At 35.9% G+C, this 23,122-nt stretch overlaps 1 protein-coding gene across 3 annotated transcripts in view; it reads left to right on the top strand.

Moving 5' to 3' along the window:
• The window catches only part of CCSER1 (coiled-coil serine rich protein 1), a 1,577,476-nt gene extending 1,554,658 nt beyond the window's left edge, over positions 1-22,818 (top strand). For 2 of the 3 annotated variants that reach the window (XM_049885715.1, XM_049885716.1), the window contains exon 12: positions 21,910-22,818. In XM_049885715.1, coding sequence (XP_049741672.1) covers positions 21,910-22,395 — 486 coding nt within the window. In that variant the 3' untranslated portion in view covers positions 22,396-22,818. The remainder of the gene's footprint in view (positions 1-21,909) is intronic. The other variant, XM_049885714.1, reaches the window with a different exon arrangement.
• Positions 22,819-23,122: the final 304 nt, after the last annotated feature.

Here is a 23,122-nt window from a genome sequence, read left to right as displayed (position 1 = left end):
TGTAGGGTCGCTATGAGTCGGAATCAACTCAGTGGCAGTGGGTTTGGTTTTGGGTTTTGGTCTGTGAGTAGTAGGGTTTCTTTATCTTGACCCCAGACAAGGGGTCTCTTGTCTTCAGTTAGCACGTATGAAGTTATGATGGGTTAAATTATTGATTTGTTAGCAGAGTGAAATCTCCAATCCTTCGAAGTTCTTGACACCAGTTATTTTCGATGTAATTTTGAAAATTAATCTGAAATTATCTTATTAAGTATAATAAACACTCATTAATTCAATAAATATATCATAATTGCTGGAAATTTTCTTAAAGATGCAGAATCTAGGCCCCACTGCTCCAGATCTAAGGTGTTAGATTTTCTGCTGGTGCAAGTTTTGCAATTTTGACTAACGCCCAAGGTGATTCTTAGACCCACTGAAGTTTAAAAAACCACCAATATCAAGAAATGCATGGCTAGCATGCTTCTTGCATTATCATGTTAACTTTTTTTTTTTGAATCAATCAACTGAGTCATAATGTAACTTTAGCTTTGTGGAAAACACTGCATCCTAATGGCTAAAATGTGGTAACTCTGTATTATTTACCCACAACTTTTGGAAATATTTTCTTTTTTTTTTTTAATATTCTCTGAAAAGAGTCCTTTTTTTCCCTATGGTGTTAGCAACATTGATTATTTTACAGCTGGTTATATATATGTCTGTTAATAGAAACTAAGGATAAGATGAAATGCGTCTATTCTGTTATATGTTTGATATACCAATGAATTACATATACACAAATGCCCGCTAGTGTTTCTACTATATATGTATATGTGCGTGTGTATTTTGATCTGCCTATCCATTTATGGATCATCTATTTCTATCTGTATCTACGTACCTATGTGATTTGAACAATATGCATCAGACAAATCATTGAATCGTGCAGCATGCTTCCATACCTTAATGTACAATTTCTTCCTCAATCAGCCTTTTCCTTTACTTATATTTTTGTTTTGAGCACATCCAAAGTAATGTGATGAGTTCCAAGCTTCATACCGACACAATGATGAGGGATCAAAGTAATAACTTTGGCTAAGTTTGCTGGATATATTTGCGCATTTGAGAGTGGTTTGGAATACTTACAAAAAAGGAAGTATGGTCCTTTCTCTCAAATAACTCACAATATAAAATGGTAACTATGGCATGAAAAGATCAGCAACAGACATATTTAACTGCAACATTATGAATGAATGTTAACTTGAAGGAGAAGAAAAACAGTTTCTCAGAGAATGTGTTAGAGCAGACCAGAATAACTTCTGGAAAGAAGGGGTTAGTAAATTATGCCGTGGCACAAAGCCAGTCCATGCATCAAGAGCAGGTAAATAACTTGAACTTTCTTAAACCCTATGTAGTCTTAACAAAGAACAGAAAAACTGAACTACCATTTCTCCAATTGCTAATACTTCATGTGTAGAAGATAAAGAAGAAATGTAGCATGTGTAGGCTTAACCATGACAAGTGAATATCATTGTCATGAAAAGCTGAATTTCAAAGGTTGGTTTTACTTTTCCTGTGTAAATTACAATACAACATAATTTGAATTTTAACCCATAATAAATCATAAGAAAAAAATCTATGTTTCATTTTAGTGGAGGAACAACACTTTACTTTAGCTCCAAAGTAATGTGATGAGTTCCAAGCTTCATACTGACACAATGATGAGGGATCAAAGTAATAACTTTGGCTAAGTTTGCTGCATATATTTGCGCATTTGAGAGTAATGGAAAAAGCTCCTTATTACAGGCAGGCAGTTAGCAGCTTGAGGATAGCAGTGACTGACTGCAAGTTACTGCAGAGCAAGGTGAAGAAAAATGCAATGATTGCGGCAATAATGCTGCATATATAATCTACTGTATTTCTGATGAAACTGTTGCTGTCAAGTTGATTCAGACTCATAGTGACCCTAAAGGACAGAGTAGAACTGCCCCATGGGGTTTCTAAGGACTGCCTGGTAGATTCGATCTGCTGACCTAGCAGCGGTAGGTCTTAACCACCACACCACCAGGGCTTCCATTTCTGAAAGAGTTGTAGTTTATTAGTGGTGGGACTTAACATATTCATGAAAATTTTATTTTGGAGAAAGATTAGTTATCATTATTTCTGTTGACAACATCATGTTTCTGCTCATAACACTGACATTCTTAACAATAATCTTCATTCTTTTACTATGTGCCAGGCACTGTGCTAAGCACATTGCATATAGTATCTGATTTGATTCTTACATCTGTCCTAAGAGTAAGGTATTTTATTATGCCTTTTGTATACCTGGGGATGGACTAAGTAAAGCCTGATACCTGAGAGTGATAAGAGATGTTGTGGCTGGGAAATTGACCTATAATTTATCTGGTCTTATTGTAAAAATTCAGGAATAGCCTGAAATGTTTTGCATCAATGACTTGTACCTGGTAAACAGGCAGATGCATTGCTTGAATCTTCAACAGTGGAGTAAGAAGAGACTATATGAAAACCCATGTGAGAACGGCAAAGCAAAGATTCTTGTGCCTTACTCAAGAGACTTGGGAGCTGGATAGTCTGCACCTCCCAGGTAGACTACAGTTTTGTCTCGCATTTTGAACAACTGTCTTCTTGGCAACTGAGTTTCATTCATATCCTTTGCTACATTAGAGATGCTTTATTTTTGTTTACTCACATCTTTCCACCAATCACATTATCATCATTTTATGACAACCATGCATCCCCATTTTACACTTAGGAAAACAAAGTTTAGAGATATTATTTACCCAATACCATACAGCCTTTAAATGACTGCGATAGGATACAAATCAAGAACTATCTGTCTCAGGGCTCAAATTCTTAACTGGTGTGTTTTAAACCAAAATAAATAAATAAACAAAAAAACTAAACCCTTTGTTGTCAAGTTGATTCCAATTTATGGTAATCCCATGTATTACAGAGTAGAACTCCTCTATAGGGTTTTCTTGGCTGTAATCTTTATGGAAGCAGATCTCCAGGCCTTTCTTTCACAGAACCACTGGCTAGGTTCAAACCTCCAACCTTTAGGTTAGTTGTGCCCGCCCATTGCTGATGGGTCAGTTTGAACTCATAGCAACCCCATAGGACAGAGTAGAACCACCCCCATAGGGTTCCCAAGGAGTGAATGGTGGATTCGAACTGCTGACCATTTGGTTAGCATCCAAGCTCCTTAACCACTGTGCCATGAGGGCTCCTTAGGTTAGTAGTTTAGTATAAACCATTTGTGTTGCCCAGAGAACTTTGGTATGTTTTACCACCTAAACGTTAGCACTTATTGCCAAAGAGAAACTTGTCCACAGGTACGACATCCTTCATCAACAGAGCTCCTATTTAACTGTGTTAAGACAAATAGAGAGTTGCTATCTAAACACACTTAGCCACATAAATACATTATGGTTAACTAGTCTGTAGGTAATAAAAGGAAACATACAACAGCAAGCTCTTCTGATTTGTTCCATTTCATTCTGTTTCAGTAGTGATGGTATTAGATGAGCAAGCAACAGTTCTCTGGATCCTTCTCATGTTGTTTTTAGATGCCATCAAGGTGGTTCCGACTCATTGTAACCCTATGCACGACAGAATGAAACACTGCCTGGTCCTGCGTTATCCTCACAATTCTTGCTACATTTGAGCCGATTGTTGAAGCCACTGTGTCAGTCCATTTCATGGATGGTCTTCCTCTTTTTCACTGACCCTTTACTTTATCAAGCATGATGTTCTTTTCCAGGGACTGGTCCCTCCTGATAACACGTCCAAAGTACATCAGTTGAAGTCTTGCCATCCTAGATTCTAAGGAGCATTCTGGCTGTACTTTTTCCAAGACAAATTTTTTGTTCTTCTGACAGTCCATGGCATATTCAGTATTCTTCGCCAACACCGTAGTTCAAAGGCATCAATTCTTCTTCAGTCTTCCTTATTCATTGTCCAGGTTTTGTACACATATGAGGTAATTGAAAATGTTATGGCTTGGGTCAGGTGCACACTAGCCCTCAAAGTGACATCTTGTTTTTTAACATTTCAAAAAAGTCTTTTGCAGCAGATTTGCCCAATGCAATACGTCTGTCAGTTTGTCGTACTATGGTGGATTGTGTGTTGCTGTGATACTGGAAGCTATGCCACCACTATTTTGAATACCAGCTTCTAGACTAATACAAACTAGGAAGGGCCTGGAGAGCTACTTCTAAAATATTTGGCCAATGAAAACCTTACAAATGGCTCCTTCTCATACCCATTACTTGTTGCTATCCAGTCAGTTTTGACTCATAGTGACCCTAAAGGACAGAGTAGAACTTCCCCATAGAGTTTCCAAGGACCAACTGGTGGATTCTAACTGCCGACCTTTTGGTTAGTAGCCAAACTCTTAATCACTGCACTACCAGGGCTCCTCCTTCCCATGGTAACATTTTATTTCATATGTACTCTTTCCTTGTTCTGTGTCTTTGGTGCAGCAGATTTTGCTAGAAAGGGCTTCATTAGTTGATCAATAGGAGCAGATTCAGGTTGTTGGAAAAAAAATTGTAGTGATGCTTCAGGTGCAAACCAAAATCAATAAGGACGAGTGCTTCTTAACAGGGTGAAATGAAGAGCAATTACTTCCAGCGGGTAATTGACACCCTGTGTTGGATCATTGTCTCTGCTGGGGGCTGATAGGCACCTAACTGAGGGGCTGCGGGTTAAGCAGTTGAGGTGGTTACAAATAGAATAAAGCAAAGAGATGATTTAACCTGAATTGGTAAATTAGATCTGTAGTTACATAAAGTGTCTGAGCTAGGAAAATATTTCATTTTAGATTTCTTGAAGAAATTCAAGAAAATATTGCAGGGAATCATATTTTTAATTTGTGGCTGGGTTTCTAAACTTTGACATTATGGACATTTTCGACTGGATAATTTTTTGTCTTTGTGGAAAGGGACTGACTGCCCTATGCAGGGCGGCATTCCTGAATTCTACCACTAGATACTAATAGCTCCCCCTTGCCCCATTATGAAAATCAGAAATGTTTCTGAGGGCCACAACTGCCCCATTTGAGAACCTCTGCCTCAGCAAATCAAGTTTCCTTACTTGCCGTGAAACATGTTGATACATTATATAATTTTTTTTCCTTTAGCAGTTTGATTCTTGGATAGACAGAAATAAAAGTTTTGTGTTCATGCATCTAAAGAGGGGAAAGTAACTTTTGACAAGTTTTTCTTTTGTTAACAAGATTATACCAGTGTTATCAAACCAAACCCATTGCTAACAAGTCGAGTCCGACTCATAGCGACCCTGTAAGACAGAGTTGAACTACCCAATAGGGTTTCCAAGGAGCACCTGGTGGATCTGAACTGCTGACCTTTTGGTTAGCAGCTGTATCTCTTAACTACTACACCACCAGGGTTTCCATATCAGTGTTAGGTGTATCCTAAATCTAATCCTTTCCAAGAGGTGTCTTATAAAGAGGAGTACAGGCATGGGGAGATGTACACATGGAGGGGGAGAGGCCACATAAAGATATATGTCTACAGACCCATGAATACCAAGAATGTCCAAGGCTACCAATAAGGAAGGACTCCTGCCTAGAGCTCATGTCCTTATTTAGACTTCTAGCCTGCAACACTGTAAGACGATAAATTTCTATTCTTTAAAGCCGCTCATTTGTGATATTTTTATTATGACACCACTGGGAAAATAAGCCATACAACTATACCTCTGTGGTTGTAGCTACTCTATTTGGGGTTTACCACTGCACTAATTGGTAGGATGTAAAACTCAAGGAGATATGTTCTTTTGATTGCTGTGTAGCACGTAGTTTAATTATGTAGCATTCCAAAATAATGCTACTTCTTTGATTTAGGAGTCAAATCTTTAACACTAACTGTCAGCTAGGGGTCATCTGATAGGATTATTTGATTTAGGGAAGAATTCATCTCAGTGTGTGCTACAGAGATCCCTTGCTGAACAATCATCTAAGAAGCATTTTATAATACAAGGACTCTGAACCTAACCCCAGAACTACTTAATCAGATTCTCTGGGGCATATGTCCTGGAGATATTTATTTGGACAGGTTCATAATGTAATTCTTCTGCACAACAAAATCTGTGAATGAATGTCTAAGAGTTTCATAAAAAAAAAATAAAAAATGCTTGAGAGTGACTATGTATTTAATTATATATATATATTAAGTCTTAAGGTACATATAGTAAACATGACTAATACACACTGGGAATGTCTATTGTTTTAGCCCAATGATACATGTGGATTTAAATCAGATTCACATCAGTAAGTTGTATTATCTACCCAAGAGAATGAAGGAAACACTTATCCCATGGAGACAACTCAGATATAATTAATATAGAACCACAAGGAGGTATATTCAGCTTATAGAAGCTGTACGAGAAGAGTCCACATTATAGAAACAGTGCCATTCAAAGTAGTGAAGCTATTTCCAGATAATACATAATCAGGGTCAAGCATTTACATATATATAACATATATTAATATGTTGCATGGATTAATATATGTATATATTAACTTAAATCTAAGCTACATATGGAGTCCCACATATGGAGTCCCTGGGTGGTGCAAACTGTTAATCACTGGGCTGCTAACCAGAAGGTTGACAGTTTGAGTCCACTCAGAGGCACTTGAGAAGAAAGACCTGGCCATCTACTTCTGAAAAGATCTCAACTATCAAAAACCCTATGGAGTGCAGTTGGACCCTGAATATATGGGGTCACCATGAGTCAGAAGTGACTTGATGACAACTGGTTTTGTTTTTTGCTTAAGCAACATATTGAAGTTATAATTAATATATACTTGGAAAGTCTAAATTCCCAATCTTTCCTGAGGAACGTATAAATATTTAGAACCAACTATGGCTAATTACTTTCCTTTTTGCCGTATTTAGATTCTGTGGATCTTTTTTGTTAATATACTTATTCTTTTGTTACCCTAGGTCTAATCTTATATATTGCTTTCTTTTAATCCTCACCTCCATTTTTCCCCTCATCAACATGTCCGACGTAGGTATTTTAAATAAAAATTTAAGTTGATTTTAATACAAAGAAATCTTTATTTCCTTCTAACACATTGTGCAAAAAATGTTTCATCCTGATTATGTATTATCTAGAAATGACTGCACTGCCTTGAATGGCAATATTTCTATCATGTGGACTCTTCTTGTGCAGCTTCTCTATAAACTCTATTTATCTTCTTATGATTCTGTGTGAATAATATCCGAGCTGTCTCTGTGGAAAAAGGGTTTCCTTCACTCTCTCGGGTAGATAGTACAATTTATTGATGTGAATCGAGTTAAATTCAGATATACCATTGGGCTAAAATGTAGGTGCCATATAGGACATCTCTAAACTTTTTTTTTTAATTGATAGCAATTTCTTGTTTGGGATAAGGAGAGGGTACTTTTTAATTACATCATATCTGTTAGCATGTTCTGCAAGATTCTTTCTGGAGTGCAGTTATTTGGGACAAGAGCTAGCCTAGTTTACGGGAGGTCACCAGCAGTTTTAAATCCAGTCCCACAGCTTTTATAAAGAAAAGGGAAATCTAAAACATCTTGATCACTGGGATAATTCCAGTGATTCACTCTTAAGCATCTTGTTGCACTCTAACAGTGGGTTTTTTTTTTTTTTAACTAAGTAGGACAAAAATCTATGCATGGTTTTATATAAGAACTATACATAGTTTTTAAAAATTCATTAATGTGATAGACCACAGTTATCTTCTGAGAGATAGGTAGAAGAGATGGCAGAAGGTATCTAATGCACTCTACTCTAAAAGAGTGTTGTAACTTGCCACACATACTCAATTCTGCAGGACATGGCCTAAGCCTGGTGAGTCAAAGGCCAAGGAAGAATCTTCAGTATGATTTTAGAAACATTCTAGATACTAGAGTGCTATGTTTTTTAGAGTGCTATAGAATTTTGTTAGTTTACTTACAAAATGTTTACAGCATGCTTTGTTAGCAATATTGCTTTCTTTTTAAATTGTCTGAGCTATGCAGCCAGCAACTTTGCATAGTAAAATCAAATCACCATAAAACAGTAGGTACTAGGAAAGACAATGACCTCTATTCATTTCCCATTCAAAAAATACACATTCAACAAGTGAATACTAAGTAATACTATGTGTCTACCATGTGCCACATTTAAAGCTGCCATGATTCTCCTGTCCCCAGTCCCTTTCACCTTTGGGGTTCCATTTGAGGTGCTGGAGGCATACTTTTCTACTACTTACCTGTATGACCAGCTTCCAGAGAAAAAAAAAATTACTTGAAAAGAATTTCTTTGGACTCTAAATATCTTAGATATGTCTGTGAAGAGGCATGATTTCCAAGACCCACTTAGATGGGTAGAGGAAAATCACTCTCACTTAGGTAGTATAAATAAGTTTTGGAGGAGTTTAGTTCGTATTGACAGGCCCTGAGCAACAAAATCCAGTCAAAGACACCCTGATGCTGTGCAGTATGTTACTTTTCTGTCAATAAACTTTTCTAGATAAAATATCCTAGGGAAAATTGTAGACATAATATGAACTTCAAAATGTTTCACAATTTGTTCATATTACTTAAGAAGACCAGTAAAGTTATGTTTTTACATAAATCCTGAAAACATTTAAAATATTACCTTTTGTCCTGAAATATGTAGGTCGTAAATTCAACTTGTCTATTTCTTACCAGGCCTGGGTGGTGCAAATAGTTAAACACTCAGCTACTAACTAAAAGGTTGATGATTTGAATCCACCCAGTGGCACCTCGTGATCGTTTCAAAACGGTCACAGCCATGAACGCACTATGGAGCGTAGTTCTACTCTGGCACACCTAGGGTTACCATGAGTAGGAATCAATGAACCGCAACTGTGTTTTTTTTTTTTTCCCAACAGCAGAACACACGTTGCAAAAAGCATTGCATACATAAGTAGACTCTATCATACCATCTCTTACCCCTCAATTTTCATTTCTCAAAACCAGCACAAAATATCTTCCACATATTACTTGAAGACTTTTTCTATTTATAAATCCTTTTTATTCCACATTTTAAAATAGATATAATTCCATTTGCATATCCCCAGCTCATGGGTATTGCTGAAATACAGCATAATGGGCTGCAATGTATAATTAAACCATCAAATATAAAACCTTTTGACTTTGTTTTTCTTACATTAAATCCATATCTGTGTCTATACATCAAAGTGAAAGTTGATATCTTCTGCATGGAAACAACGTTAAACAGTGCTTCGGAAAATCTAGAATTGGTTGTCCGCTCTGCCGCTAACAATCTTTACAATCTTGGGTAAGCCCCATTCACTTTAGCCATAGTTTCCTTATAAAACATTAACTTCACTGACTCTATGACATTTTGAATTCTTTACTATTAAGTCCAAATGAAAATATTCATATTTTCAGTAAGAAATGCTATTTGAAATTAATAAAACGACATAATTGTTAGTAATGAAATGAAAATAATTGATTTTTTTTTTTTTTAAGATCTTAGCAATTAAGTTTCATCTGGCTCTCATTATATTTTGTGCTTTGTTGATTTTTTTTTCTATTTAAAAATCAATTTTAGATCTTTTTAAGGATGACTAACTTTAAAGCTGGTGGCCCATCTGTTTTCTCTTTGTTTGCAGACTTTTTGAGGCTACTCTGAGTTTGTAAAGAAAATGATTTGCTTTGATAAAACAGCTTTTCAAAAAGAAAAAAAAAAAAGAGCCTAAGAATTTCTTTTTATTCTTTATAGCAAGTGTTTCTAACTCCCATAAACTCATCCTAAGTAGGAAAAATAAAATATGGTTATTTTAAAAATTGCTATTATTAAATAAACCTCTTATCTTCCAAGCTCAAATCTTTAAGTGGTGAAAGAATATATTTTTAAAATTCCACGCTTCTTTAAAAATTGGTTCTATCATGCAGGTAATGATATCCTGACCACAACTTTCCATATCCTAATTCATGTCCTGCTGTTTCTTATTTTTTTTTTAATATTCTATAAAAGAATCTCAGAAAATCAGGTGGGGGAAAAGTAAACATTGCTTCATCATAAATCCCAAACCATTCTGCATACCTCGTATTTTCATACAATATGTTTATAATATTCTTTTGATGTTATAAATTCTTTGGAGAACACTTAATTGACATTATGCCACCAAATCACAAAACAGAAATGGTTCATTTTTGTTTTTTGTAACATCTCTGCCCTGTATATGTTACCTGAATTTTCTTAAATGATGTTTGATACACTAAATTTTGCACGTAACTGAAAGGAAACATAGGCAACGCTAATACAAAATGGCTGACAATCTGCAAATCACTTTTGGAGTACATCAGCAAATGATGTGGAGGGCTGAGTCATACAAAGTTTTAAATGACTAGTAAAGTATATGTTATACTTAAAGGCATCTGGAAACTATTTCTACATGGTGTCCAGGCATATTTTGCCTGATAAAAAAATTCAGAATTATAATCTATTTAATAAACGTGATGTTAGTAACAACAAACTAATTGAGATTTGAGCATTTGTTTAATTTTTGACAGATACCAAGACACCATAGCATACAGGACATGAAATCCAACGACTTTATATTACTAGCTGAGTCATCTTGAATAAGCAGATTGTTTTTAAAAGCTTCACTTTTTCCATCTATAAAATGAAGTGAGCCATTTGGAACCAATCACAATGTACATTTATAAGGGTAAATTAGAATAGTTTGTGTGAAAGCAATTAATAAAACTTAAAGTACTGTATATTAAAATTGGGTTAGGTCCCTAGGTGGCACAAAAACTTTGTGCTACGCTGCTAACCTAAAGTTCGGTGATTGAAATTCATCTAGTGGCAAAGTAGAAGAAAAAGCCTGGCAATCTGCCTCAATTAAGATTTCATATATTCTACTTCCTAATTCATTGTGTAGTGCCTGGGGTCTTCAAATCTTGCAAATGGCCACACAAGGTGCAATAACTTGGTTTCTATTTGCCTGGAACAACAGAGGAAGAAGGCATAGTCAGGAATAGGAGTAGGAAATGGATGTGTGGCTATTTGCCTCCATGAACAACTGTCTTCTTTGCCATGAGACCAGAAGAACTGGATGGTGTCCATTCTGTGAAAGAATCCTGACCAAAATGTAGAAAATGCAGAATAGAATTTCAAATTCTCATGGACTTCAGAATTTCTGGAGCCATGGAGGCTAAATGAACCTCTGAAACTGTTGGTCTGAGATAATGTTTAAACCTTAAATCAAAAATAATACCTGAAATCTCCTTAAAACCAAACAAGTTTATAGCTTAACTAATAAAGAATATCTCTTTTAAGGTCTGCCTAGATAGGAATCTTAGGGGGCAGTGAGTTTATGTTAATGAGGGAGAAACAACACAGAAAAGGAGGGTGGGAATGGTTGCACAACCCTAAGAATGGAATCAATGTCACTGAATTGTACTTGTAGAAAGTGTTGAATTGGTGTTTATTTTGCTGTGTACATTCTCGCCAACAACAAAAATAAATTATATTTAAATAAAACCAATGAATCAGTACTACTCTGTAACACATGGAGTCACTATGAGTTGGAATTAATTTCAGGTCAACCCTCAACAGTTAGGGTGCTATGATTGTATTTATTATTTTCAGCATCCCCCAATGATACCATCTATTTAATTATGTATTTTCTTTATTCAATAGGTCAAGTTTATTCCTAAAAGTGGCTTGCTTTACATTATACCAATATAAAACAACAAATGAGCAGCTTAAAATTGCTGTATTTTTATTTCACTTTATTTCTCATACAACCTTTTGGATTAGGTAAATAATGTCTTACTTTTAGATGCTCCGCAGCAGAGCTTTAGGTAAAACTGCTCGTAAGATAGAATCATTTTAGCAAGGAATTTAGGGCTCACTTTATTTAATCATGTTAATAAGGACTAGAAAACAGAGGAATGAACAATAAGGCTAGATTCTTAAACAATTTTATTACACATTTTTCTTCATTTGCTATATACGAGAAGTATTTTTACCTCATACAGCCACAGAAATTGGCTGTAAAGCCTAGGAATTATTCACACAAAGCAGCATTACGTCAATTTATGAAATTCTTGTGATTTTTTAAATAGCAGTACTCAAAAAATAAACACAAAAATTATTTTCACTCAGAAAATATTTCAGCATATAATATCTGCTAGGTATTGAGTGTTTGAAGAAGAGACTCATTTTGTCATATTGTTACTGTAGCAACTACAATTACCTGTTATTGTATATTCCTATGAAAACTCATAAAATTAATTCTATTAATTTTCCTTAAAAACCTAGGGCCGTCGAGTCGATTCTGACTCATAGCGACCCTAGAGGACAGAGTAGCACTGCCCCATAGAGTTTCCAAGGAATGCCTGGTGGATTCGAACTGCCAACCCTTTGGTTTGCAGCCATAGCACTTAACCACTACACCACCAGGGTTTCCAATTTCCCTTAGACATAAAAAAGTTAGCTTTAACCCTTACTCAGCCTTTTCATTTGAAAATCAAACTTTCTGCAGTATCAGTTTTGCAAAACTATCCCTTGTTATGTTTCTTCTGAAAGAGTCTTTAACCATATTTCCCTAATTGCTGGTGCAAGCGGCAATTGCCTGAAATTTTCATTTCAATCACCTTTTAACCATGGAGAATCATTCACACAGAGGGAATACACACAAACAAATGCACACAGGCACACACACACATACACACTTACAGAGGAATTAGTTTTAAAGACAACTCATTGTTCTTCCGGATTCAGTCTGTCCAGTGTTGTTACTTTGGATATAAACAGAACAGTCAAGCATATGCCCAGTGGCTGATGGGAAACAGTTGCATTTTTTTTACTTTTTCTCATGAGGAGAGGGAGATATAGTGACCTTTCACTCTTGAGGGAGCACCTTGGGAACTCTGCCTTTGGCCGGGCCTTATTACAATTCATCTTGCTTATTTTGTACACGTCCTCTAACCTGGTTAGTCCTAAATTCCCACCAGGAGAATTCTGTATCCCCCAAGAATTTGGGAGTGAGGTTGAGCCAGTCTAAGTAACTTGAGTCTAGACAATTATCTCCATTCCATACCTCTTGGTAATTTTGTACGATCTGAAAGAAACGGGTCCTTTGTGCCAGAAACTTTTAATGTTTCTTCTTGGTTACTGCTTGAACTTATTACAAGGCTTCCTGCTTGCAAAGCAGTAACTACTTTTGTGTACAATCTCTCTGAGGTACACTGTTTCTTAGACCTTTAACAAAATCCTTCTTTATCACTGAAAACAGATTTCACATCTGTGGATACAAACAGATGCAGCAATATGCCAGAACCTGCTGCAGAGAAATGTCCTGGTATTTATACCTGCTTCGGAAATCCTGTTTCTCAATGATGACAGGAAAAGGACAGTCTGTTATATTTAATAAATGTGGTTTGAGTCTACACTGACACTTCAATGGTTGTCATTGAGAAAGAGGAACATTTCGGTCCACCTATTTACTTCACAGCAATATATTATGTAGTGAAAAATCCAAAAAAAAGCATTTACTTTTTAAATAGCTCATATTTTGTGGTTTCCTATTTTTGGAGGACAAGTTATTTTTTAAAGACCTTTGTTAGATCACTGAGAGACGTGCTGTTTAATTAAACTCATCAGAACCCTAATGCTTTCTGGTTAGTCTGAATGAAGAAGTCATTGAATTTTATGCACTGTAATTTCTGTTTTTGAGCAAGGCTTTTGTAGTATATTGCGTGGTTTAGTAAGTTAGATAGCATTTTAAAAAATTAATAATTGTGATGGCCCAGAAGAGTGCCTGACACGTAGTAAGAATTATATGTGTTTGCAAAATAAATAAAATAAACACTTAATTTTGCTCTCAGAATGGCTGTAAATGACTAAAAAACAATTCACATTTTCTTTATTTATTGAGGTGTACTGCATTAATCATTTTTATTGGCCTAATTTTTTTAGGCAAGCATTGTAACATAACATCAGTGGTTTTCAACTGGGAGAAACTCTGCCTCCCAGAGGACATTTGGTGATGTCTGTATAAATTTTGGGTTGTTACATCTAGGGTAGAGGGTGATACCGGCATCTATAGGATGCTACTCAACATCTTGCAGTGCATAGGACAGTTTCCCAAACAACGAATTATCCAATCCCAAATGTCAATAGTGCCAAGGTTGATGAGCCCTGGCTAGAGCTTGAGCTCTGGAGTCCAGCTGCTTGAGCGCCAATCCACATTCTGATATCTGCTAACCCTGTAATTGTAATCCTGGTAAATACTTAACTGTAAGAGTGTTACTTATTTGTTATTAAAAACGGTACAATAAAATCTTCTAACAGGGATTGAAAGTAACAATACATGAAAACAGCACATTTCTTGGAACATTTTAACTATTCGTTAGATCTTAGTATAATTACAAACAGAATCCGAAACAAAGTGACTTGTCTGTCTTCTAAAAATTTTCTAAAATTCTATAATTACACAAAATATGCTCTAGTGTTTAAAATGCTTGAGTATCCTTTCCCATGTCAGGACAGTTACCCTTTAGGAATCATACAGACAACTAGGTCTTGAAAGCACTCTTCGCTATCTTATTAACATTTGTAGTTGCACATACATTTTGTTTTATTGTGTCCAAGATTCAAAGCCTACTGGAAATTTTATAAAGGCAAATAAAGTATTTTTTTTTCAATACTATGGGTCCTACTATTGTTTTTTCCTCATCTTCACTTTAAATCACTTTTTACAACTCAACACCCTCTGACAGTTTCATGCTGAAGTCAAGTATAATCTTCCTTCAACCTATGTTAGAAACTAGGGTGATGGTGTTTTACAAAGAAAGAAAAAAAGGTCTTTATGTCTCCTCCAAGAGCAGGCTCCACAAATAGTATAACATTTGCTTAGAACAATATATGCCAATCCTCTAAAAGCAGGAGAAGAGAGGTGTGTGCTTCAGTGGAAAGGGTGTTATGTACTGGGTGCTTCCATTTTATTTTTTGCTAAAAAAGTGTCACAATAATTATTTCATCTTTCTTTAGTCTAAGAGAATTCACAAAGAGCATTATAGAAAGGGGAGTATTGAAGAGATCCTTAGAGAAGGCTTTCCAAGGCTACCTTTGTTTGCATGAATAGGAAGAGAAAAAAAAAATAGTAAAGAACAAGGTTAGGATGAAAACACAATGGGGACACTGAATATAAACCATTATTTAAAGGTATTGAAAAAGTACTCTGATTTGTATTTTAGAATGGAATTTGGTCACACTTGGGAAAAAACGATGTGTGAGCAAAACCAAATAATTGATATAGTTTAAGCTTATATTGAAATTAGACTTCAACAAACCCACTCATGGCAATTACTCATTGTCTTAGTTATTTTGTGCTGTTATAATAGAAATGGAAACCCTGGCGGCATAGTGGTTAAGAGCTATGGTTGCTAACCAAAAGGTTAACAGTTTCCAAGGTGCTCCTTGGAAACTCTGTGGGCCAGTTCTACTCTGTCCTACAGGGCTGCTATCAGTTGGAATAGACTCAACTGCAGTGGGTTTGGTTTTTGGTTTGGTTGTAATAGAAACACCATAAACAGAAATTTATTCTCTTATAGTTTACGAGGCTAGAATTCCAAATTCAGGGCACCAGCTCCAGGGCAAGCCTTTCTACCTGTGCACTAGAGGAGATCCTGATCACTCTATTTGCATTTCAGAATTCAAAATGTCTTCATAAATGTTCAATATTGGACAAGACAGGCGAAGTCCCTGCCCTTATGAAGCATAATTTAGTTGGCCTTAGTGTGGGAGTGGGTGGGAATCAAAGTGTCTATTCCTAAATTAAAGCGATGTCAATGGGAATATTTTATAACCCTGATTTTGAATAAAGAAATATGCCTCCTTCTGTCATGTTAACACAATAGGGTATAAAAAAGATATTAAGAACTGATGATCTATAATACGCCCTTTCAATTAATTTTCTACAATGTTGAGAAAAAGTACTTAAAGGATTTCTTTTTTCACTTGCTTTTTTTTTTTTTATATCTAAACCTGTAAATTTAATGTCATATTGCTTTGGTGGAATATGTGCAGAAAAATATAATTTAAAATCATATAAAATAATATCTGATCAGAATTCTAATCTACGCAAGGAATTAATGGAGAAAATTCTTGCTTGATAACATTTTTTACCTTATATTTCACACAAAAAAATTGATGAAGTATTATTAAGCAGTCATCAATTAATCAGTGACTGAAATATTGTCCCCCATCCTATTACAGTAATGAATGTAGTGAATGCTGTGGTGTGCCTCCCACTTATCTCATTCGACCTCCTTCCTGTCCCAAACACATACACATTTTGGGGAATGAAACTTTCATTCGCGCAGTTGCTGAAAGTGTTGGCAGCTGACAGCTCTCAACTAATTTCCCTCTGCAAAGAAAAAAAAAAAAAAGCCAACTCATGTGCTCAATGTTATGTCCTCTTCCCAGAGGCTCCTCATGTCGAAAACAATAACAGGTAAATGCAAAGGCGTAAAGCCCTACCCACTTGCCTAAATTGGGGACAACTGTGAAGAGCTATTCCAGCTCTCCCTGTATGATCGGTTGGATTTAGTTTAACTTCTCCTCCTGCCTGACTCTGCTCTTTTCCTTCCTCTACCAGTGTTGACTTTACAGCACCTCTCAATAAACTTCCTACAAATACCTTCCTCACGGCTTGTGTTTTGAGGAACTCAAACTACAAAAATAAATATAAAACTACTCATATACTCTGGAGTAAATTACTTTTTTTTTTTTTAAGTTAAGATAGAAGTGTTCAAAGTGGTTTAGGTCATAAAAGATGAAATAAGTGCTGTCAAAATAACTTCTTGGTCTATTGGTTATTTCGTTGTTGTCATTATTATTGTTACTGTTATCAAGATAACTATGTTCCAGGTATAATATTAGTCATTTTATACACAATAGTTCATTTAAGTATGAGATAAGGGTGACTATAAATCTCTCCATTTCACAGATGGGGTAACTGAACACTTATGAAAGTTAAGTAACTTGCCGTGGTCACTCAGCTAAGAAGTGTCTCATTCTGGGTGATTTTCGTATTAGACTTTAAGCTGCGTGAAATCAGAAGCCAGGTCTTTTCCAAACAGCACTGTTTCCTACCATGTAATGCAGTGCCTTGCACTCAGTAAACTAGTTGCCATTGAGTCAATCCTGGCTTGTAGGGACCCTATAGGACAGAGTAAAACTGCCCCATCGAATTTCCAAGGAGTGGCTGGTGGATTCAAACTCCCAACCGTTTGGTCAGCAGCTGAGCTCTTAAACACTGTACCACCAGGGCCCCTTGTACTCAGTAGTGGTCGATAAATACTTAAGTGAATAAATAAATCCCTGTCTGACCTCAAATTCATGCAATCAACTCCTACACTACGCAATCCCCCATATACACTGTGAGACTTGATCTTGGTGGTGAACATTACAGAGAGCTTTAAAAAAAAAAAAAAAAAAAAATCTAAACTTTCAAAAGCAAACTAGTCCAAGCAAATAGGAATGGATAATTTAAATATGTATTTTTCTTTAAAAATTGAGAATAAAGTCCTTCATTTTCTTTCTTCTTATGGTAGATTCACATGTACCTTATTAAATAAAACCTTATAGATACTGTATAATGTACTGGAGAAGGAGCTCTGAGGCTGCCTGTTTGAGTTGTTTCATCCTTTTCAACATATCTTTATTAAAACTGTACATTGAATATAATGTAATATCTCAAAAGGGTTAAAATTATCTTATACAAAAGACAAATTTTTTCCTGAAATATAACATTAAATGAATGAAAATGAAATATCAACCCCACATCTCCCTACTTCTTTGGCAGAATCTCCAAAAAAAAGAAATGAAAATAAACATTACCACTGGTAATTATCATTATGGATTTACTAATGTGTCTTTTGTCCCAAAGCAAAATTTTCCTCACAATATTTCATGAGCAGTACCCATCATTTGTCTAACATTTAAATGCAGATATTAAGCATAGTGTTGATTTGGGGGCCTGTTGTTAACTGACTAATTACTTAAGCCTATTGCTGTCGAGTCAATTCCGACTCATAGCGGAGCAGAACTGTCCCATAGAGTTTCCAAGGAGTGCCTGGTGGATTCAAACTGGCAACCTTTTGGTTAGCAGCCATTGAACTTAACCACTAGGCCACCAGGGTTTCCAATTACTTAAGCATTTAGCATTTAGACATGTAGCATCTCTACTACAAGTCTATGGAAGAGTTAAAATGACAAACTAAAGTAACAAAGAGGATCTCCTTCTTATAAGCACATGGTAAAAACTAGGTTGGCAATTTACCACAAATATCAGGACAATAAAAAAAGAAAAAGCATGGGTAGCAAAATACCACAATCTGGAATTACTGAGTATGAAGACAGTCTGAAAGATTTCCTTTATAGATGTTAATAGTTACACAGAAAAGTAGGGAGATTCCATTCGGCAATTATAATTTTGAAGCACCCATTGAAATTGCAGTATTGTTTCTATACTTCTTAGAAAAATGTGATACAGTTTAGACATATTCCCGTGGAAACACTGATGGAAAGAATGAATTGGCTGTTAATGGAGCTGACTGTCTGTCCTGTACCAGTTCTACTCTACAAACAGACTTACTGTGCTTCTTAATTCCGGTCTGTAAAATGGGGATAATAATAGAAGCTATGTCAAAAGATTCTTGTGAGGATTAAATATGTGAGGACATTAGAAACCTGTATGGCATATACCACACTGTCAATAAATGGCAGATATCATTGTATTGAAAAGAAAAACTTTATTCAGCAAATATTTATTGAAGGCTTAATATGTGCCATACATTTTTTCTAGGTCCCTTTTATAGTTTTAAAAAAGTAGAAAATCTTTTCCTTCATGGAGTTTATATTCTGTTGGCAGGTAGAATCAAGTACTGATGCAGAAACAGATAAATTCTTTGCTGAAAGAAAAGCACCAGTGCATTTAGAATGGTGGCTCTCAAATTTGAGCGTGCATCACAATCACCTGCCTGGCTTGTTAAAACACAGATTGTGGGGGTCCACTCCCCCTGTCCCAGACTTTCTGCTTTGGGTCTTCTAGGGTGGGACCTGATATTTTTCATTTCTAAGAAATTCCTAGCTGATGCTACTGCTCTTGATCTGGAAGCCACATCTGAGAACCAGTAGTTTGGAGAAATTTACCTTAGGCCTTCTTTGTACACCTATTTCTTATCTGCAGGGCCAGGTAAAATTGGTACTCCTCCTCCCCCAAATTTTTTCTGTCTGCCTATCTATCTATCTATCTATCTATCTATCTATCTATCTATCTATCTATCTATCTATCTATCTATCTATCTATCTATCTATCTATCTATCTATCTATCTATCTGTCTATCTGTCTATCTGTCTATCTGTCTATCTGTCTATCTGTCTATCTGTCTGTCTGTCTGTCTGTCTGTCTGTCTGTCTGTCTGTCTGTCTGTCTGTCTGTCTGTCTGTCTGTCTGTCTGTCTGTCTGTCTGTCTGTCTGTCTGTCTGTCTGTCTGTCTACCTATCATCTATCATCTATCTGTCATCTATCCATCCATCCGTCCGTCCATCCAACCATCCATCCATCGCTCAATGTCTCTCTCTCTCTATGTCCAGCTTTCGACTCCTTACTCTTGAATCTAGATCCTTAGCTACCCCCTTACATGAACTTTCATTACTTTTTTAATCTGAATTTGTGGTACTGACAAGCCCATATTCACAGTCTCTGCTTCTCTTGTTCTGTTGTCTCTTCTTTTGACTTCAGTCACAGCAGGATTCCCAGCACCAATAGAATCAGTTAATAGCATGCTATTTTGGAAGGGAGCCCTGGTGTTTCAGTGGTTAAGAGCTTGGCTGCTAACCAAAGGGTCGCCAGTTCAAATCCACCAGCTGCTCCCTGGAAACCCTATGGGGCTACTCTGTCCTATAGGGTTGCTATAAAGTCACTATGAATCAGAATCAACTCAGTGGCAATGGGTTTGGTTTTTTGGTTTTATTTGGGAAAACTGCCTTAATTGTCAGAAAAAAAGTTTGTATCATCTATCTATCTATCTATCTATCTATCTATCTATCTATCTATCTATCTATCTATCTATCTATCTATCTATCTATCTATCTATCTATCTATCTATCTATCTATCTATCTATCTATCATCTATCTATCTATCTATCTAATCTATCTGTCTGTCTGTCTGTCTATCTACCTACCTACCTACCTATCTACCTCTCTACCTTTCTATCTATCTATCTATCTATCTATCTATCTATCTATCTATCTATCTATCTATCTATCTATCTATCTATCTATCTATCTATCTATCTATCTATCTATCTATCTATCTATCTATCTATCTATCTATCTATCATCTATCTATCTATCTATCTATCTATCTATCTATCTATCTATCTATCTATCTATCTATCTACCTATCTATCTATCTAATCTATCATCTATCTATCTATCATCTACCATAATTGTAAAGCCCCACTTGAGCCACTGTGTGAATAATGCCTTGTTAGAGGCAAGGAAGCAAGTTAGGGGGTTTTGCTGTAGTCCAGGTTGGAGCTGATTGGATCAGGAAGATGGAGGTGGATACTGAGAGAAATGGATGACTTGAGGTTAGCAATATAGCATCAATGACTTGATTTTAAGGCGTATGGGGAAAACAAAAGATTCTTTTCAGGTTTTGATTGGATAGTGGTGCCATTTGCTGAGAAGAGACTACTTGGGTCAGAATGGGTTTTGGAGCAGAAAATCAAGTTTTTTTGTTTTATTTTACATAAAATTTGTGATTTTTTTAAACAACAAAGTGCTAATGGTTGGATGAGCAAATTGGGGCTCAAAGCAGAGGTTAGGTTTGGAGATAGAGTTTTTGAGAAAAAATGGAAAGATGGGTATTTAAAACTATACACCGTTTAGTTATCAATTAGTCAGAAATGTTCACTGACCCCTCCAGCACATATTGTACTGCAATTTGCACGACTCTTCTTTCTTCACTCTTCCTTCTCTGTAGCAGCAATAAATTCCTTTTTTTTTTTTGCCAGCAGAGCAGTTAGACAGATCATAGTTTCCATCTCAAAGATTTTTCTAAACCAAGATGGTGCTCTCTCCAAGTGGAGTTCTGGCACCAGCTTGCAAGATAATACAAATTTACTTCCTCCTCAGCAGGATTCAATTCTATCACTTGAGGATATGCTTCTTGTGAGCAAGACAATGTCACTTGCTTCCTCCACAGCATGATTCAATGAGCTGTGACTTAATTCTATCACTTGAGAACATGCTTCTTGTGAGCAAGACAGTGTCACATATTCATGGACCTAATTTGATTAATAAAGTGCATCCAAAAGTCTAAATGAACCAAGTGATGGAATTTCTTCTAGGTCCTCTATTGGTCTCCTTAGGTCATTCAAGTGACTTTGGTGTTTTTAATTCTGTCAACTTCTAACGTACTACTTTGGTCATACCAATTATGATACTCATAATTCTAAATCTCCCTGCACATATAGTTAGGGAAATCTAGCGTATCAAAACCAACAAAACAAACTTTAATAGCTTCATATGTGGATATAAAAATAATTTGCATTTGCAGATAAAACTATATACAAATAATTCAAACTTGGGAAATTAAATAAGCAACTTTCAAAATGCCTTTTAGAATAAATTAGCTATTTAACCATTTATGTCTAGTTGTATTTGAATGAAGATTTTAACGTCATGGGCAATTCACTGTATTGATTTTTTTCTAAGCTTTGATGAAAATGTAAGTTTACATACAAATACGTAATGTGTAAATAACAGTATTCTATGTAGGCAATGAATGAATTTTTTAAAGGCATCTTTTCTTTTCTGTGTCCTTGTCATAGGCTATGTACCGAAATCGAATTGTGAGCCAAAGTCTCAGCACAAGGGACAGAAAACCAATGCATACTCCCACCGAGGACCGTTTTAGACACTCCACAACTGATCAGACAAGCCCCAACAAAAACAAGACCTGTCAACTCTCAAGTCTATGTTTAAGTAATTTCTTGAAGGACAAGGAACTAGTGGAAGTTATCAAACATTCAAAAGGAACTTATGACACCCTCACTTCAGAGGTCACCCAGAACTTACGGGCCACAAGTGTACCGAGCTCTCTGAAGCCAACAGCTAAGACAGAAGGGTTTTCCACGTTCTCAGAAAAACCAAAGGACCAAGCTACTGTGGCTCGACAGCATTCAACCTTTACTGGCAGGTTTGGACAGCCACCAAGAGGGCCAATCTCTTTACACACGTACAGCAGGAAGAATGTTTTTCTTCACCACAATTTACACACCACTGAGCTGCAGACTTTAGGCCAGCAGGATGGGTAATCGCCTTATTCCTGTCTATGGGTAGAATAAAGATGGTTCGGATCAAGTGTTTCTCATGAATAATGCATAACTCGTATTTAAATCATCATGTACTTCTTAGTACTTTTTATTTTTAGTTACCAACAAATACTTGTGCACCCCCCTTTTTTTCCCGGATGAGGGTTTGAGCATGCTAATTGAATTAGGTTGAATTGCTTTGAAGTCATTACTATATATATGTATAATAAATGGAACCATCTTGCTAGCTTATGTAGTCCATAACTTATCTTTTGTTTCTATCACTCGCTGATAAGCATTGAACTTTCGGAAGGTAATATCAACTAGCACTCTGTTCACTTAATGGTGTTACTGTGAAAATAGGTGTGAGGAACGAATAGATCAAGGAATTGTAAAGAATTTTAAATTACATAGTTAATAGAAGGAGAAAAGAAGAAAGATTTTAAAATCTTATATTTGGTGTTATAATATTTATTTGAAGAATGAAGTTTGCTTGCACGTAACCTAGAGATGCGTTTGTCTATTACATACGTTCAAACGTATCATGTGATACTATTAAGGGGGAATAGGTTATTTCTTTTATCCCTAAATGTTTAGTTCACACTAGTTCAGAAAGGATTTCAGACTGAGTAATTGCTAGCCAAATAGCGAATGACAGCTCTGATCCTCTAAAATTTTTGCTTTTAGCTTTGCTATTGATGTTGAAGTACTATGACATAACACAGTGAAG

The sequence above is a fragment of the Elephas maximus genome, chromosome 5 (genome assembly GCF_024166365.1).
Source record: "Elephas maximus indicus isolate mEleMax1 chromosome 5, mEleMax1 primary haplotype, whole genome shotgun sequence".
NCBI lineage: Eukaryota > Metazoa > Chordata > Mammalia > Proboscidea > Elephantidae > Elephas > Elephas maximus.
The sequence above is the reverse complement of the archived record's forward strand: the minus strand, read 5'-3'. Positions and strand labels throughout refer to the sequence as shown.